This window comes from Ovis aries, chromosome 15 (assembly GCF_016772045.2).
Source record: "Ovis aries strain OAR_USU_Benz2616 breed Rambouillet chromosome 15, ARS-UI_Ramb_v3.0, whole genome shotgun sequence".
Lineage (NCBI taxonomy): Eukaryota > Metazoa > Chordata > Mammalia > Artiodactyla > Bovidae > Ovis > Ovis aries.
This window is the reverse complement of record NC_056068.1, coordinates 5,184,143-5,203,667: the sequence shown is the minus strand read 5'-3', so window position 1 is coordinate 5,203,667 and position 19,525 is coordinate 5,184,143. Positions and strand designations below refer to the sequence as shown.

Genomic DNA, 19,525 nt, shown 5'->3' with positions numbered 1-19,525 from the left:
GGTGTGTAAAATGGGAAATGATTTGCTTGCATATTTAGGATGCTGTAACTGCCAGAAATGGAAATCAAAGTTTGGATAAGTTAATCATTTAATTTGTCTGGGGCCTACTTCCTTACATATGAATACGTACACAAAATGTTTCAAGAAGAAACAAAAAAAATTTATTCTTATCATTTATGAGAAATTTATTATTTACTATTTCAATAAATGGCTTCTACTAGTGCAAACATTCAAAGTTCTAATGAAAGTTGAAAATGCAGTTAACTTCTACCAGAAGAATATGCAAAAGAAACAAATTCTCAGATTATATGCTATTATAATAGTGTTTGAAAACTGGGACATCTCAAAACTTGAGATCTCCAGAGTTGTCAACTGAGAATGTTCCAAAGGTCCTAGTATGACTAGTCACAGGTGCTCCCGTTCCCATCAGGACCTACCTTTAAGTAGGGGCCTCGTTTTCTACATCTTTGAGCTTCATCAGCAGCTTTTCACATTTTTTTTTAATGATGTGACTCACAAAATTTTAACAGACTTGAGATTCAGGAGGTAAAACAAGTTAAAGGATACCTCCCTACTTTAAAAGCTTTTTTTCTCTCAATACCTCCAGAATTCAAAAATCGTCCTCATAGTATTAACATGGGGCCTGGCATATAGGCCCCAGCATTCCAAAACTGTCTGTTAAATAAAGGTATGAGTATCAAAAATAAAACACAAAGTAGATGATGTATTACAAAAGGTTTCAAAATTCCCATCTGGGAAAAAGTTAGTGGAAAACTATAGTTCAAACAGAATTGTTAAGTGTGTAAGTAGTGACTAACAAGTCTCTCTAGGAGATAATCTAAGAGATTACAATTCTTTCCAAATATTTTACATTCCACAGTTGTGTGTGCTTGGTCATGTCCGACTCTGTGCCCCCATGGATGGTAGGTAGCCCACCAGGATCCTCTGTCCATGCAATTTCCAGGTAAGAACACTGGAATGGGGTGCCATTTTCTGCTCCAGGGAGGTACACAAAGTAACAATATTACTTAGGATGAGACCTCAATAATACAGAGATAAAGAACAAAGTTTCAAGTCAAACAGAGAATTGAAATTCCAATTTTTCCACTTCCAGCCATGTGGCTTTAAGCAAGTTATTTAATCTTTTCCAGTCTGTTTCTCATTTTAAAACCACAAAAACAATGAGACAGCCATAAGGTTACTAATGAGGATCATGTATTAAATGTGTAACACAATTTTAGCTTGACAGGCTGAGTTAAACACAAATTTCCACATTTATCAGGAACATCATAAAGACATGGCTGAAGCCAGCAAAACCAGTAAACACGCCCAAGCTGTTATTAACAGACAATTCTGATATTTAATCTAGCTCCAAAATAGACTCACAGGAGTTAATAATCTTGATACCTCTTAACTCAGCAAGTGTAGGAAGAATATTTCGTCTGAACTAAAAAGAAACACGTACTATAAGTAGTACAGCATGGAAAATAAGAATAGTCTATTTTTGAATATCAAATAAAACTATAGTTTTCGGGGAACACTGGCACAATACAATAACCATCTTCAAAGTCACTGCTGTTAGAATGAATAGAAATGGGTTTAAATTTCAACATAAAGGCTTAGGGATTAATTTCCTAAATATTGTTAAACATTTTATTAACAAGAGAGACTTGAATTTCCGCTTCATTAAAATGAGAGAAAATTTTCATTTAGGTCTAAGTGAGGTTTTCTTCCTTAATCTTCAAGTCCTAATAAGAATGCTGTGACACACTGATGCTATAATAGGAAGAATTTTATTCACAAAGTTATGGATGTAGAACATTCTCTGAATCAGGTCTATTGACCTCAATACAAAAATTCCACCTCTGGAGGCATTTGGAAATGTGGAGAGGGGGCATTCTGAAACAGTCATGGTGACTCTGCGGCAGAGCAAAGGGGAAGAACCACACCAATGACAACTGGTACTTGGGCCCCAAATGCTAAGTGAATGATAAATCATATGCCACATACAGTATAGCATACAATCTACTCAAATCTTCTACTCTCACCAAAACAAATTATATAAATGTTCCCCATTCATCTCTCCTGTAGGAAAGTAAAGTCTGTCAAGCCTTTACTCTTCAAAGTACAGAGTTCAACATGGAGACCAGAGGGTATACAATTTGTAGTCTACTGGAAGACAGCTTAGTGTACTATCGTTCTCATCAGATCCTATTCTTTCTTTCTTCATGATCATAATCTAGTATACTCTTTTCAAAGATCTATGCCCACAATTTTCTCTAACAGCATGGTAATTCATCTTTGCTCCAACAACAAACTTTCAGCTGGTACATGTGAGAAAATTCCTTTGCTCCAGTAAGTATGGCAGAATAAAATTTTCAAGTATCCTTGGAATCTTGCCGCTATAGATCCAAGGAAGAAGATCCATATGCAACATTTTGTGTGTAGCAACATATGTGCATTATAACGAGGATAAGGTTCACAGTTTTCCTTAAGATTTTCAAGAGTATATGATCTTAAAACATTTTTTAAAAAATCAACTCTATTGAAATCATCCCCCAAATCTTTGATAATTCCTGTGCTCAATAACCTGGTGCCTTCCCAATCTAAAACATATGGTTTAAACTCTCTCAACATATTACTCAAAGTCCTGCATAATGCAGTCATATCTCAACTATCTGGAGTTTAAAACTGCTGTCAGTTTCTTTTATGTACCTTTTGATTCCAGCAAACTAGACATATGTTTTTCCTTCTCGAGGCTCTGCTTACAGTTTTCTCTTGAAACATTTTTCTATATCCTCAACCATTAAAATCCTAATCATTGTTCAAAGGTCTAGTTCAAACGCTACACCCACAGCGAAGACTTGCCTGTCTACTCAGTGGTAATTAATCTCCTTAGCAGCTGTGCTTTCACAGTATCTGTTACTTTTACTCAGCACCTGTCCCATCCCACATGGATCTATGGTTTGTTTCTCAGTCGTATCCAACTCTTCAGAGACCCCGTGGACTGTAGCCCACCAGGCTCCTCTACCATGGGGTTTCCCAGGCAAGAATATTGGAGTGGGTTGCCACTTCCTTCTCCAGGGGGCTTTTCTGACCCAGGGATGGAGCGCACATCTCCTGGATTGCAGGCACATTCTTTATCGCTGAGCCACTGGGGATTTACTTATATTTACAGTATTGTAACACTCTCCCGCCCTGCTAGAATGTAACTAAGTAAAAGCTGTGTCCCATGCCTCACTGTGATCACCAGTAAGCAGCACAGTATCTTAGATAAAATAAGGGTAAATATCTATTAAATCTGACTTGAAGGGAAATTTGACTATTAATAAACAACAATGAAAACAAAATAAAGCAAAATATCTGGAAAGGATATGGCAATCACATCCCCAAAACTTACAAAATGACCATTCTACTCCAATTATGTACAAATTCACACCCATAAATTCTTTCAAACAAGAGAAAACAACAATTCAGTTATGGAAAGTCTATGTGAATAACAGCTTTAAAATAAATAAATGTTTTCAAAAAAAGTATTATGAAAACAATTAAGTATTACACAATTACAGATTTTAATTAACCATGATTATGATATTCTACTATTCATGACCATAATGTATGTCTTAACTATCAGACTGTTTCTATTCTTTAGCAGAGCTGTACTCAAGTTTTCTAAGGGTTAAAATTAATTAATTTGAAACAGCTGATAATTACATTAAAGTGATTCAGGAGTCATCAAATAACCATGTTCAGGTTAAATCCTAAAAATAGAAACAACTATAAAAAGAATGAAGTCTGTAAAATTTTATACTTCATAATTGTAAAAACCAAGTATACTAGAAAACTATACATTTTTAAAAAAACTAAGAGCTCTGTCTCTCTTGGTTTACTTTGAAAACTATTTTATACATGTTCCTTGTAAGAGTATTCAGGGGCTAATAAGACTTACCCAACTAAGAAAAGATACTTTGTACATCACATAGCAATCTAGATCATCAGAGGAAAAAAACTATTTTCCCAGTCAAGAATGCTTGCCTAATTTTAGTAACTTCAAGGCTCTACACTATAGAGCTCTAGGCAAATGGGTAGGGGATAACATGAGTGAAACAAAAACCTCTGGGTCAATTTTAAGTGCTAAATATTGCTTTTATTATTTAAAGCCTGTGAACTTCCTGCTGGAAAGATTTGCTAATAATCAACATGTTCATGGGTTCATCAATTTTCCTAGCATATACCTAAAGTCATATGCAAATACTAGAAACATTTTTGTTTATATATGTTATCCAGAGGCTCCTTATATAATATCAAGTTATTCAAAAGCAATTAGAAACTTTTGGTTTAAAAATATGCAAACACTTGTTAGCTGAGATATTGAAAAAAGTAGGACAAAAGCAGCAGCAGAAGAGTACAAAAAGCAACTGTAATGCCAAATAAAAGGTCTCACAATTAACGAGCTATGTGACAACCAATACAGGTTTTAATAAAACAGACTGAGCTGTATAAAATTCTTTATATTCTTTGCATACTCCTGTATATTTATCTTTCTCTAAAAAGTTAATTAAATGGTGGCAAACAGCTCAAAGAATTTCAGAAGCAACATTATTTTAATCTGCCATGTTATGACACCTAGATGAATGGCAGAATCTGCAGTCCTGGTTAGAAACACTATGATTTTAAAAGTTAATAATGGCCTTCTATTTTATAAAGACTGCTAACAAAGGAAAACACAAAGGAATGCCACAATAGGAACTGCAGTATGGTAGACTGGTCATCAGGAAATTAAAATTCTAGCTCTGCTATCCTTAGTTCCATAGGAACTATGTAAACTTTGGCAAAAATGCTCTTCACCTCTCTGAATTTCAGACTCCTCATCTCATCAAGAAATAATAAAAGTGAGAGAGTTGACTTTGTGTTCTCTTTTCTTTATATCTGTGTGTTTGTATATACACACATAAAATATCTAAATGTTAATCCTGGTTTAAGAAACATTAGACACTGAAAATTCAAAAATATTTAAGTTTCATATGAACAAATACACTTGAAAAATCAGGTATCCTGAAAGTTAAGGATAGGCAAACAAGGAGTAAACAACAGTTAAGCGTGTTAATTAAAATCATACAACAGGAAACTAATTAACCTCCAGTTTGGGGCTCCAAAAATATTATAAATTTATGCTTGCTCTATTTTAGAATGTTGATTATTAATTACTTCCTGGATGAACATCAGGAATATGACATAATATAAAATTAACACACAATTACCAATTGAAACTAAGCACACTGTACTCTGGAAAGCCAAAATCAAATTATTTTTATAAAGAAGCAATTTTGTGAAAAAGAAGTAATTTTGTAACTTATAAAAGCATTCAAAAGCAGCATACAATATGAAAGTATACAACTATAAAATGGCTAAATGTTGCACACTTATTTATTAACGCCAAACAATATTTCTTTTATTCTTTAAAACTGTCATGTAAGTCACTTCAAATTTCTTTTTTAAGTTAAGTATAAAACTGAAGAGAGAGGAGGTCCCAGAGCTCAGAACTGCTGAAGAACAAACTACTCAAGTAGTAGAATTCTGTATTCTGAGAAGGAAGTCCCTCATTGCTCAAACATTCCATGAATAAATAACTTCTATCATAAAGCTCTAGTTCATGCATCAGGAGAATAGGTGGGTTTTAACAGAACTGTTCTTAAAGATTCTTTCTTAGAAAATATGAAACATGGAGTAACTGCTCATTTGGCAAAGACCATAATATAATTTTTTTCAATCCTAAACTGATTATTATAGATAAAACTAATTTAAGGTGAAGACTTACTCCTGAAATTACGAAGCACAAAATATCAATTAAGATTTTCAAATAGGCCATCAAATTTGTTTTTTAAAAAAATTTCTTACTGTAATGAAGTCATCCCCTTTAACCATTCTTCCTTGGTAAAAAATCCCATGCTTTCAGCCTCCAATTTCCACGCTAAAACTAACATAATAATCTGGAAAGAACAGAACATAAAGGATAGGGGAGAAGTCAGCACAGAGATTATCATGTCTATATTTATCATGGAGAGCATTTTTATACAACTATTTCCATCCTTCAACTATTAAAGAGTACAATCTCTGGAATTATTAACTGTAAAGAAATTTAGATGGGTCAATTTCTTAAAAGCAAAATATTCTAACAGTTTCTGAAGGTAGAATCTCTTACTCTATTACAAAAGACATTTATATCAAGAAAGATAATACATGCCCACGTTAAATTCACTTAAAAAAACCTAAATGAAAATCTGCAATATTCATGAAGAAACAAAATTTTCTTATAAGATTAAACTGTTCCAATTTTTAGAAATTTATGAATATTCTATACCCCACTTGCATTCCATTCTACTTAAAAATAAAACATACATTTTCAGGTTCAACACCAATGTCTTCACAAAATTTTTCCATTCCTTCTGGCCCTACAACTTCATCAGGACCTTCAAAGACAAAAATAATTTATATATTTTATTGTTATAACTTTATATCAACATAAAACAGAAGCCACTGTGTTAAAGGAATTTATGAATACATAACATTTTTTTGTGAATAACTGACTTTGAATTTTTACATGCCTTTGATAAAGTATGAATATTTGTACAGATTAAATTTTTTTAACTTTGAAATCCTCTTTGAACACATTATAAAATATAATAAAGGACATAAAAACAAACATTAATGACAATCACTAGGTTGTACAATTAAAAATACATTTACTGAGAGCTTCCTCTGAAGAAATTTTCTGACAATGCATCAATATAAAAAAGCACAAGAAGGTTTGAGCTCCTTATTCTACTAGAATGTGCCAGTACCAACCCACAATTCAAGACAGTAAACAGAGGAGAACAAAGGAGAATATCTGTTTCTTACTAAACCAGATGGTCATTCATTAACCTTCTGAAATATATCCATAAAAATTTAATATTTTTTAAGATATAACAATAATGATATAAGAAAATGGCTACATTGAGATTCCAGAATGAGAAATTTTCCAAGTAAAGCATGAATACTATGTAATCTTAATGTAGAAATAAATCCTTAATCTCTCAATTAGCTATGTCTATCATTAGTTCAAAAATTAAGGACATTTTTCCTATTTTTTCCCTTAGTAACACTAAACATAAGTCAGTACATCAATTTTCCTATTTTGTATGTTATCTTTTGCTTAGTAAGAGTAAAACAAATTTGTGACAACATAGATGAACCTCAAGGGCATTCTGCTAAGTGAAACAAGTCAGAGAAAGGGAAATACAACATGAGCTCACTTGCATAAGGAATCTACCAAAAATAATCAAACTCAAATACAGAGAAGTGATTGGTGGTTGCCAGAGGCAAGGGTGGGCAAGATGAGTGAAGGTGGTCAAAAGGCACAAACTTCCAAACGTAGTAAGTCCTGAGGATGTAACATGGAGCAGGATGACTATAGTGTTAATAATACTATTTCGAGTATTTCAAAGTAGCTAAGACAGTAAATTCTTAAAAGTTCTTATCACAAGGAAACAAAATTTGTAGCCATGCGTAGTGACAGGTGGTAATAATTTTGTGATAAAATCATATATCATTATGTTGTATACCTGAAATTAATATAATAATATACATCAATTTAAAAGGCTAAAATAAAATTTTAAACTAGATATGATACAAATATGTTTACCACACCTGGTTTTTGAAAGAAAACACAGTCTTCAAACATTAAAGTAGCTAAGAGAAACTTGTTTCCTTTCTTAAGGACTAAAAATACTCCAGCTTATATGTCATGGACTAGACCAAGGCTGCTCAGGTGGCATTTTATATCACCCTCTTTAGTTCATAAGCACAACATGCGGCCAATGTCCTATGGCTTTTCTTAGTAGAAAAATGTAACTACCCAGTATGGGACCAGTTAAGCTTTTATTGTCTCAGATGAGGTCCAGACTGCTAAGATGATATTAACACATGATCTGAAACTAAATGTTTTAAAAATTCTTTGGTCTAAATAAGTATTGTACTTTTTTATACAGTGAAATGTTAAAAGGTTAAGGAGTGATAATTATAGGAAACTTTCACTTCCTAATATACATTTGGACACTTTTTTTATGAAAATGTGTTAATTACATTATTTTAAAAGCACACATACATAATTAAGGTGTTAAAAAATAACCGAATGTGCATCCTTATATGTGGTTTGGATGAAAATAAAAACCAGATAAAGAACTGAATGGAAGAAAACAAAGTTTTGTTAAGTCATGATTGAAATATATTTTAAACTTTTCTAATGCAGCAAGAAAGCAAACTTGTCCTCCACACTGCCATCACTAGTAATTGTAAGAGAAAGCTGAAGAGTCATATCAAGAAATATCAGTTACTGTCATAAAAAATAGCCTCCCTGGAAAATGGGAGACTATTGATTAAAATTTGATAAAAATCAAATTAAACTGTATTATATAAAGATATATAAGATACATATAAGACCTTTTTGTAAATGTCAAGTGACTTTCACAAAACAAATAACAACAATCTAAATCTAAAACAAGTCTATACTATAATGTTCTTTTCCCCAGATCACATAACATCAATTATACTTCTTCAAACAAACTCTTCCAATAAAACTACTTCCAGGGTAAAACCTCTGGAGTAGAATTTAACTATTTCAGGCACAATATGGGTTTCTACTCAACTTAAGAAGCTATGAAAATGATTTAGTTCACTCTACCAGCTGGTAACTTTACTGCTGCTGCTGCTAAGTCAGTTTACTAGGACTAAGCAATTATATCCCCCTTTTTTAAATTCTTTTTAAGACTTTAAAATGCCTTTTCACTTCCAACACCTTTCTTCAACAACAGGCCTAATATATTCCCGAATCCTTGCCAATGCAAGTATCACTCAAAATGAGAGGTCTTATGAAAGGGAAAAACTATCAGGCTTTTCACACACCACTTATGACCTACAATATCTTATTAACAAGATTTGTGGTAAAACATTTTGTTGCAGTTGTTTCGCTCAACTGTGTCAGACTCTTTTGTAACCCCATGGACTGCAGCCTGCCAGGCTTCTCTGTTCATGGGATTTTCCAGCCAATAATACTGGAGTGGGTTGCCACTTCCTCCTCCAGGAAACGCTTTTAAAATTTAAAAGAAAATCAATTTTCTGATGGTTTAATAACCATATAGTTCCCAGCTATATCTGCAGGGTCTAAAACAATGCCAGCCAGAGCAAATGCTCAGGGGAAAAAAAAATCTGCTCAAAGCATGACACAGCACCTTAAACATAAGCTACATAGGAGCTACATTGTTAATTTTTTGGAACAGTATTGTAAAAATATACAACCAGTAAATCTGATGCTGCAATACTATCACTCTTTTAATAATAGCTAACATTTATTGGGTTCTAACTACATACCAGGTACAGCACTAAGTGTTTTCTTTACATGTTTTATCTTGGAAGGCACAATTATTGCCTCCATTTTAAACAAGGACATCTCAGTTACTCTAACTGACAGACAACTAGCACCTCCTCATCGTTTAGGTCTCTGATTGAAGTAATCTCCAGAGAGGCCTTCCCTAGTCAGTTTATTTGAAAGTCTATCCCAACTTTCTACTTTCCATCCCTGCATCACACAACATTACTTTTATAATCTTCCACCATGTGTAATTATCTTGCTTACTTACTGTGTCTTCCCCATTAGAGGGCAAGTCCCCCAAGGGTAGGGATCTTGTCTGACTTGTTCACCACTATATTCCCAGCACTCAGCACAGTGCCTGACACATGGATACAAGTGCTCCATAAATATGCATCATTAGATGAATGACAGAATATTAGTTAACCTCAAGTATACTTACTAATATTTTTTTTGGAAAAAGAAAACTGGCTGCCGTGTACAAATTTTAAAACAAGATAGTAGCAGCTAAGCATAGGCTACATGGTCAGAATGACCGGGGTTTGAATCCAGCCTCTTGTCATTGTATGATCTTGGGCAAATTACTTGATCTAAGCCTGTTTCTCATCTATAAAACAAGAATACCACCAACTACTTAGCAGAATGGTCACAGGAAAAAAATTAGATAATAAAGAATAAAGATAGCAATTAGTTTGCTGGCTATCAAAAAATGTTGGCATAGAAAATAAATGGTTAACTAAATCTAATCCTACCCTACCCAGGAAAGTCCCTATGAGAAGTAAAACAATCAAGCATGAAAGAAAGAAAAAAAAAAAAAGACTAATTAATTTTATGTATCTAGTACCCTTTATAGGTGAAATAAGATGACCAGCCTTTGATTCTATATCTTCCCATGCATACCAGTAAAACTGGCATTTTGAATACTGGGTCAACATTTCAAATGGAGGTCAAAAAGAAAATGAATTCCCTCTATTTAATTTGGGTTAGTGGTTGTCTTGGGATGCCAGTAATAGCAGCTTTTCTGGTCTATAAAGAATCTGTTCTGTTACTAAACAATTTTTAAATTATATTGTTGAGATTGCTCAGAGGATACCAACAGTGAAGCTACTGTCTCTCAAAATAGTCTTTTTCCATACATAACCTAAAAAACTAAATCTTAAGTTCAAAATTCCCTTGAGATCTAAGCCTTATTATCACTAAATATAAGACAATGACTGCATATACAGTGTTTTATTCTAAACAAACACTCTGAGGATGATAGGTAAAAGGGGGGAAAAAATCTCCAAAAAACCCAAACAGGGAGGCAGGTAAAAGAAGGAAACAGTTGGGGGTGGAGGGCAGATTTAAAATCAATAATTCCAAAAAGAACTAAATCATTCTAATGATTCTATGGGGAAAAAAATGTATAAAAGTTAATATGAATTAATCTCCCCTTTAACTGCTATGAAGAAGTTAATAATAAATGAGAAACAAGTTTCTTTTTCATATACTCAACTCTGGCCTCATCCCAGGCTTTTGACTTTTACCTCTGAACTAGTCTCATCCTAGACCTAGAGTTGTTCATTCACCACCTATAGGATTTAGTGCAGGTTAAACTAGCTTCTTCAAGAAATTTTCAATGACACTTTCAAGGTGGGGTTATATACTCCTCCTATGAACTCTCACAGTGCATCTTCCTAATATATTAATAGCATATAGAATACTATACTAACATCAGTCTGTTTACTTCCTTATTTATTATTGCATCTCCAGTGGAAGTGAATGGCTAAATAAATGACTGTGCTGCTGCTGCTGCTAAGTCGCTTCAGTCGTGTCCGACTCTGTGTGACCCCATAGACGGCAGCATTAAACAGGAAAACTGTCATGGAATGATATATGAGTTTTAAATCTTTTACTATGTCTTCCCAAAAGTTTCACAAAAAAAAGTTTCAGAAAATACAAGCTTATGGTTCAGAAAAACTTCAAAGAAAACTGAAAAGAAAAACAAGAACCATATAAAGTATAAAATGTTCTATTACACACTGTTTTCCAGAATACTAACTCTACTGTAGCCAATGGACATAAACCAATGATGAATCTATTTACAAATTTTACTAACAGTAAATGAGTTTCACCCTACCCACTAAACATATACTGAATTACATATTTAAAAAGATATCAGCCTGAAAGGGCACAAAATTCTTAGCCTAACCATAATCCTCAGTCTTGACCCTGATCTCATCACACAGCACTAACACACAGCAGGCCTGCAATAAATATTTGTCAAATGAATGAACCAAAAAAAAAAAAGTTTTAAAGCATGTGACTGATATCTTCTTATATTAATTTCATTACCTGCATACTCATAAAACCAAGCCAGGCACTTCTTGCTTGAAAAATGTTCCTCTCCACTTATTAGTCTAGCAGGGGGTTGGGATCTGCAATAGCTTAGAAAACACACAAATGCCTAAGAATTTCATCAAGTCTCAACTTTTAGTGAAAAGCTAAGTTCAATATGAACTACTTCAATTCAAACCAAAGTCTCTCTCTCTTTTTTTTTTTACAGTTGGTGTTACAGGGAAAAACTGGAATTGTTAAATATATGCAATTTGAAACAGTAATCTACACATAAAAATTTCTGGCTAACAAAGCCCAAATGCTACTTTGCTCACTATCAAATACCAAAAATATCACTAAAATTATTGCTCCCAGATTTCAGAAGACCACACAGAAGTTCAACCTAATGGTCTCAATGCAGGACTGATAGTTGGGAAAATATAAATCTTTACAGTGATTCTGCTGATTTGCATAGAAATTCTATATGTGTATAATTTTGAAAATGAACCTTACAAAGTATATTTTGATACCCAGTGAATCAATATTTCAGAATATTATATATTAGGAGTTGTTTATTTACCATCTACCAAGCTTAAACAAACATTTTAAAGATAAAAGATAATATAGGACTTAAGGTATAATTAGATCCCACAGATTAAAAAGAAAGAAAATAGATCATACCAGTTCAAATAATTGAGCCAAAGCAATTTAATCCCAGGATCTATCTTTTTCATAAAATAATTAAAATTTAGCAAGTTTGTAAGTGGCCTCTAAGATTTAACGAATAGAGAAACTTTTCTCAAGGAGCTCAGTTATACTACCACAGTGACAGGAATGCTATAACCTCTGCAACTATGTAATAGTAACATAATATAAAATAAGGGTGCCAAATACAAATTTTAAGTTGACAGAGCAAAGTATCACCTGAGTGCTAATACTAACGGCTCAGCTGTTTTAATGTGCTTAATTTAAATACTTTTAATACGTTATACATTTTAAGATTGCTACAAGTTAAAGTAAAAGAAATCTAATTTGCATGCTTCATACAAATATGAGCTAGTGGAGTATATGTCAAATTCTAGTATGAGTTATTAAGAGGTATAAGAATACAGCGGTATCTTTCACAGTAATAGTCAAATACCCTCGGGCTCTTCCGCCAACCACAGTTAATAAGAGGAAAAATCCAACTAATTACAAAAAGATGAAGCAGACTAAAGAGGTCACCTACCTTACATTTTAAGCAGATTTCTCTTTAAGGAGAGCTCTATCATTATCTCCTCTTAATAATGCTGGCTACTTTAAATGGTAGCATCTTAAGTTCTTACATTAAGTGCCAACCAGTAAGACAGTCAAGACACCCAATAAGGAGATTTAAAAAACCCACTTCTGACACGTAAATTGCAATGATTTTTTTGCAGCATACAGTGTTGCTGTAATGCCTTAATGACATGCTACAGCGGAACCAAAGCACTATACAACTACAACTCTGCCTTGCTTTTTCTCCAAGAAATGCAGAGTATAATAGCTCTCAAATTATTAATATTTATGTTGAGAGCTAACAGTATCCTGATGGCTAAACAACAAAATGCATGCAAGGCCTTTTCAACTTTGCACCCAGCGACTTGGCTATGGAGGCACTATAGCCAGGCACTTTATTTGGCAGGTGGAGGCACTATGCTTCCAGAAAATGGGGCTCCTGCTGGGATGGTGCGGGTTAGATCACTCCAAATACTAAATCTGGAGGCCAATTCCAGCACAAGGAGCTTCTCTTTCTATGACTCCCAAAGCAGCAGTCAGGACGAAATTCCTCGCGCTCTGCTCCTTTCTTCACAGTCTACAGAGAAATTCTAGAAGTGACCCTTGCACGGATCTGTACACTGCCAGGTCTGGATTGAGGGCGGGGGAGGCTTAGAGAACGGGAGGTACTCGTCTCCCCCACCCTCCCCGGCACGCAGAGTCGGACGGGAAGCGACTCTCAAGAGTCCCTCAGCGGCGCTGAGCACACAACCCAACACGAGGTGGAGCCCGGCAGACTCACGCGGTCCGGCGCCTGCCACCCCGGTTTATCAGAGGGGGCTCGCCTCTCCCCGGCCCGAGGCCTGGCCGGCCGCCTCCTCTTTCGGTCCTGAAGCAAAAAGAAAAGACTGAAGGGCAGGGGGCGGCGGTACCTGGAGATTTTACACTTTTTGAGGCCTCCGTCTTCCACCGCTGCCGCTGCCACCCCAGGAGATTTTCTCTTCTTCTTCACCGGCATCTTCCGCCCTCCCCGGCGGGGCGGGCAGGCGAGCCGGGGAAGAGGGTCGCTACCCGCTGAGGACTCCTCAGGGCTGGCTCCCGCTTCCCATAGACAGCAGCAAGCGAAGGAGCAGAGCTGCCAGCCCGCCCCCGAACGGCGGAGCCCTGCCGCCGCTCGCTCCCAGGTCCCCTGCCCGTCCTTCTCAGCGCAAAGCCGCGGGGGCTCCCCGCCTGCAGGCACTTCGGCGGATCACACCGGCAAGAGAACGCTGACGGCGCCGCACCGCCGCCAGTCACACACTACTACAGGCAGAAGTGCAGCATGACCCGGATGCGGATCGCCCGAGCCCGGAAGTAACGCGTCTCAGAGAGGTCCGCCGGGGGCGTGGCTCCCGGAGGGGCGTGGCTCCTCTCTGCGTGGCTCCACTCTGCCTGGCCTGGTTAGTCTGTGAGGGCGCCTCCAATGAAGAAGTTGGGCGCTGCTGACTCGTTGACCGCCTTTAGTTGTCACAGCTATCCCGACTTTTCTCACGAAGCTTCCAATCTACCTTAATACTGATGGTAATCCCCCCAAAAATGTCTTAGGAAACCACTAATACTCTGCAGAATGCCATTAATTGGTTCCGAATGGACATGTGATTCTAGGCAGGCCAATCAGTGCCCAAGACCTGAAACTGAAGCATCCGGAAGCAACTTTATTTCATATGGACTTGAACCTAAGAGGAGGTGGAGAATGAAGCCAAAACTCAGAAGAGAGCTGAATCAAGCAGAAAGAAAAATCAAGAAGACATTGTATGATATGAGTCTGTGCTGTACCCTAGAATTTTCAGATACTTGAGCAAATAAATCTCACTGCTTTGCTTATGCAATTAAGTTCTCTGTCAGTAGACCAAAAGAATGTTATTTTTTAACCCAAATTAGAACAAAATCAAGTTTCTATAAAGACATACCACTTGTAAGTAGAGGACAGTTCAGTTCAGCTCAGTCGTATCCGACTCTTTGCAACTCCATGAATCGCAACACGCCAGGCCTCCCTGTGCATCACCAACTCCCGGATTTCACTAGACTCATGTCCATCTAGTCGGTGATGCCATCCAGCCATCTCATCCTGTGTCCTCCCCTTTTCCTCCTGCCCCCAATCCCTCTCAGCATCAGAGTCTTTTCCAATGAGTCAACTCTGCATGAGGTGGCCAAAGTACTGGAGTTTCAGCTTTAGCATCATTCCTTCCAAAGAACACCCACGACTGATCTCCTTTAGGATGGACTGGTTGAATCTCCTTGCAGTCCAAGGGACTCTCAAGAGTCTTCTCCAACACCACAGTTCAAAAGCAGCAATTCTTCAGTGCTCAGCTTTCTTCACAGTCCAACTCTCACATCCATACGTGACCACGGGAAAAACCATAACCTTGACTAGATGGACCTTTCTTGGCAGAGTAATGTCTCTGCTTTTCAATATGCTATCTAGGTTGGTCATAACATTCCTTCCAAGGAGTAAGCATCTTTTAATTTCATGGCTGCAATCACCATCTGCAGTGATTTTGGAGCCCAAAAAATAAAGTCTGACACTTTCCACTGTTTCCCCATCTATTTGCCATGAAGTGATGGGACCAGATGCCATGATCTTCATTTTCTTAATGTTGAGCTTTAAACCAACTTTTTCACTCTCCTCTTTCACTTTCATTAAGAGGCTTTTAGTTCCTCTTCACTTTCTGCCATAAGGGTGGTGTCATCTGCATATCTGAGTTTTTTGATATTTCTCCCAGCAATCTTGATTCCGGCTTGTACTTCTTCCAGCCCAGCGTTTCTCATGATGTACTCTCCATAGAAGTTTAATAAGCAGGGGGACAATATACAGCCTTGATGTACTCCTTTTCCTATTTGGAACCAGTCTGTTGTTCCATGTCCAGTTCTAACTGTTGCTTCCTGACCTGCATACAGATTTCTCAAGAGGCAGGTCAGATGGTCTGATATTCCCATCTCTTTCAGAATTTTCCACAGTGTATTGTGATCCACACAGTCAAAGGTTTTGTCATAGTCAATAAAGCAGAAATAGATGTTTTTCTGGAACTCTTTTGCTTTTTCATGATCCAGCGGACGTTGGCAATTTGATCTCTGGTTCCTCTGCCTTTTCTAAAACCAGCTTGAACATCAGGGAGTTCACGGTTCACATATTGCTGAAGTCTGGCTTGGAGAATTTTGAGCATTACTTTACGAGTATGTGCTGCTACTGCTGCTGCTAAGTCGCTTCAGTCGTGTCTGACTCTGTGCGACCCCATAGATGGCCTTCCACCAGGCTTCTCTCTCTCTGGGATTCTCCAGGCAAGAACACTGGAGTGGGTTGCCATTTCCTTCTCCAATGCATGAAAGTGAAAAGTGAAAGTGAAGTTGCTCAGTTGTGTCCAACTCTTAGCGACCTCATGGACTGCAGCCTACCAGGCTCCTCCATCCATGGGATTTTCCAGGCAAGAGTACTGGAGTGGGGTGCCATTGCTTTCGTGATATGAGTGCAATTGTGTGGTAGTTTTAGTATTCTTTGGCAAGTAGAGAAACATGTTAAAACTCAGTGTGATCAGCAAAATCTAGATTACCAAAAGATGTACAAGAAAATGACAGAGATTCAACAACAAAGTATTAGAGTGAAGGAAAAAGAAGGAAATTGTAAAAGATTTTTTAAAAAAAAGATCAATCATTTTTCACATGTGATTCTTACGTGAGTCTTTATTCAAATGACATACACAATATTTTGTCCTATATTTGTCCCAATGTATGGGACAATTGGAAACTTGAACATGAGCTGATATTTCAGAAAATTCTAGAAAAGTCAAAATTGTGTGTAGGATAGGTATCAGTGATCCTTGGGAACTGGGTTGGGGTGGTGATGGAGGTTGAAAACTTGACTGCAAAGAGGCCCAGGGGAATTTTTTTTTTACCTTTTAATTAGAGTATAACCAATTAACAATATTGTGATAGTTTCAGGAAGACCGCAAAGGGACTCAACCACATATATACATGTATCCATTCTCCCCTAAACTCCTCTCCCATCCAGTCTGCCACATAACAGTGAGCAGAATTCCAAGGGGACTTTTTAGGTAATTATCATATTCTGTGTCTTGATTGATGTGGTGATGTATATACTTGTTAAAACTCACTGAAATGTGCATTTCAAAATGTATACCTCATCAGGCACATAGAGAGGCATAAATAGGAATGTTTATTGTGGTTATTGTGTCCCTTCTCCGCTGTCATTTGTTGCGTGACAGTGGGGAAAGACAATCGTTTCTGAGTTTACATGTCACTGGATGATAGAGAACCACTTCCTTATGTAAGGAAGAAAGTCCTTTCATTCTTGGAGGTTCTGGAGATTCAGCAGAATGTAGTGACTAGTTAGGAGACTACCTGCATCTATAGAATTCTCTGAGGAAAAGACACAAGTCTGGGTCCATGTAAAGTATCAACTCATTCAGTCAGTTACTCAAACAATAAGCGATCACTTAACCCAAGAATTACTGAATTTAGAGATATAAAAGGAAGGCATGACTCCTGCATTTATGAAGCTTACAGTTTGGAGGAGGAAATATAGGTAGCCTATTTGCATTTAAGAGAACTTTATGAACAAGTGAGGTCAATAATCTATGCCTGTCAGTTATACGAAAGGGAAGGTGATTTCCCTGGGAATCACTTAGGTCATTTTCTTCATTGCTTTCCCTGATCAGTACCTAATACCACCACTGTACCTCCATTCTCAAATGGAGTATTCCCTTACTCCAATTACAGTTAACAGATGGAGCATACTGATAGCATCACTGTCTGTGAGCGGTATAGAATTGCCTAGTTATGTAGTTTTTATCTTTTTTCGCTGTTCACAAATATACAGATATACATTATTTTTCATTAAGAAGGCACTTAGAATGGATATACAAAATATGGCAGTACTATCGTTCTTTGTTGTGTACTATGTTTTTTTAAAAAATAAGAGTCAGTGATAAGGAAAGGGTGTGTTGAAGCATTTATCTTAAATAGGAACTCATGTGTTCTGGTTTGAGAGCCAAAGAAGACACTAAGTGACTTTAAGCAAGACACGACTTCTTTTATCTTTCATCATATTCTACTGTTACATAGAAGGCTATAGAAAAAAAAAAAAAAAGCTACTGAATACTATCCATATATAAAGACAGAGGGCATATATTTATGCCAAATAGGGCAGTAGGCAAAAGGACCGAGACCGAGCCATAGCTTTGATCTATTTGACATCCTAGTTATAAATTCATCCCTTAGTTTTTGGGGTTATAGAATGAAGCCATGAAAAAAATCTTTTTAAATGGTTGCATCTATATCAAAGCAGCTAAAAATAGTGTCCTAAAATGTGTTAATTCATATATCCTGTACTTAGTCTATTTTTTTCTTAATCCTTATTTGAAATAAAGCATTTCAACTTGCCGGAAAAATAAACAATACAGAAATTAAGTGATTTTTGAGGTATCACTTTATTTTGGTCCTGGTTCTATACAAATACTTTCCTCCCCATACATTAGCATTTATTCTTTCAAAACAACCTTATGAGTAAAAATTTTCTAAAATATTTTTGTATGTATCAACCTAGAGAAAGAAAACTATGGGACTTCCCTGGTGGTCCAGTGGTTAGGACTTGTCACTTACACTGCTCAGTCTCTGGCATGGGTTCAATCCTTGCCTCTAGGAACTAAGATCCCATAAAAATGAAACAGGGCAGCAGCAGCATCAACAACAGAAAACAACGTCTAAGAAAACAATAGAAAGGCAAGTGACAATGAAAATATGACAATCCAAAACCTATGGGATGTAACAAAAGAAGTTATAAGTGGAAAGTCTATAGCAATACAATCTTACCTCAAGAAACCAAAAAATCTTAAATAAACAACCTATCATTAAACCTAAAGCAGCTAGAGACAGAAGAACAACAACAACAACAAAAAACCCAAAGTTAGTAAAAGGAAAGAAGTCATAGAGATCAGAGCAGAAATAAATGATAAAGAGATGAAGAAACAATAGCAAAGAATAATGAAACTAAAAGCTGGTTCTCTGAAGTTCTAAAATCAAAACTGATAAACCTTTAGCCAAAATCATTAAGAAAGAAAGGGAGAGGACTCAAATCAATAAAATTAGAAACTAAAAAGGAGAAGTTATAACACACACGCCAGAAATACAAAGGACCATAAGTCAGTCAGTTCAGTTCAGTCGCTCAGTCCTGTCTGACTCTTTGCGATCCCATGAATCGCAGCATGCCAGGCCTCCCTGTCCATCACCAACACCCGGAGTTCACTCAGACTCACGTCCATTGAGTCAGTGATGCCATTCAGCCATCTCATCCTCTGTCGACCCCTTTTCCTCCTGCCTCCAATCCCTCCCAGCATCAGAGTCTTTTCCAATGAGTCAACTCTTAGCATGAGGTGGCCAAAGTACTGGAGTTTCAGCTTTAACATCATTCCTTCCAAAGAAATCCCAGGGCTGATCTCCTTCAGAATGGACTGGTTGGATCTCCTTGCAGTCCAAGGGATTCTCAAGAGTCTTCTCCAACACCACAGTTCAAAA

General features: G+C 36.6%; 1 protein-coding gene across 5 annotated transcripts in view; it reads right to left on the bottom strand.

The window, feature by feature from the left end:
• The window catches only part of DCUN1D5 (defective in cullin neddylation 1 domain containing 5), a 38,979-nt gene extending 24,715 nt beyond the window's left edge, over positions 1-14,264 (bottom strand). For 2 of the 5 annotated variants that reach the window (XR_009596574.1, XM_015100872.4), the window contains exons 1-4: positions 13,891-14,264; positions 11,741-11,832; positions 6,400-6,470; positions 5,899-5,990 (exon numbers count right to left, since the gene is read on the bottom strand). Coding sequence is in view for 4 of the 5 variants with exons in the window: in XM_015100872.4 (XP_014956358.3) it covers positions 5,899-5,990; positions 6,400-6,470; positions 11,741-11,832; positions 13,891-13,976 (341 nt within the window). In the remaining variant the exon portion in view is untranslated. The remainder of the gene's footprint in view (positions 1-5,898; positions 5,991-6,399; positions 6,471-11,740; positions 11,833-13,890) is intronic. The other 3 variants (XM_042232832.2, XM_060399636.1, XM_042232833.2) reach the window with 3 other exon arrangements.
• Between the last annotated feature and the right edge of the window lie 5,261 nt (positions 14,265-19,525).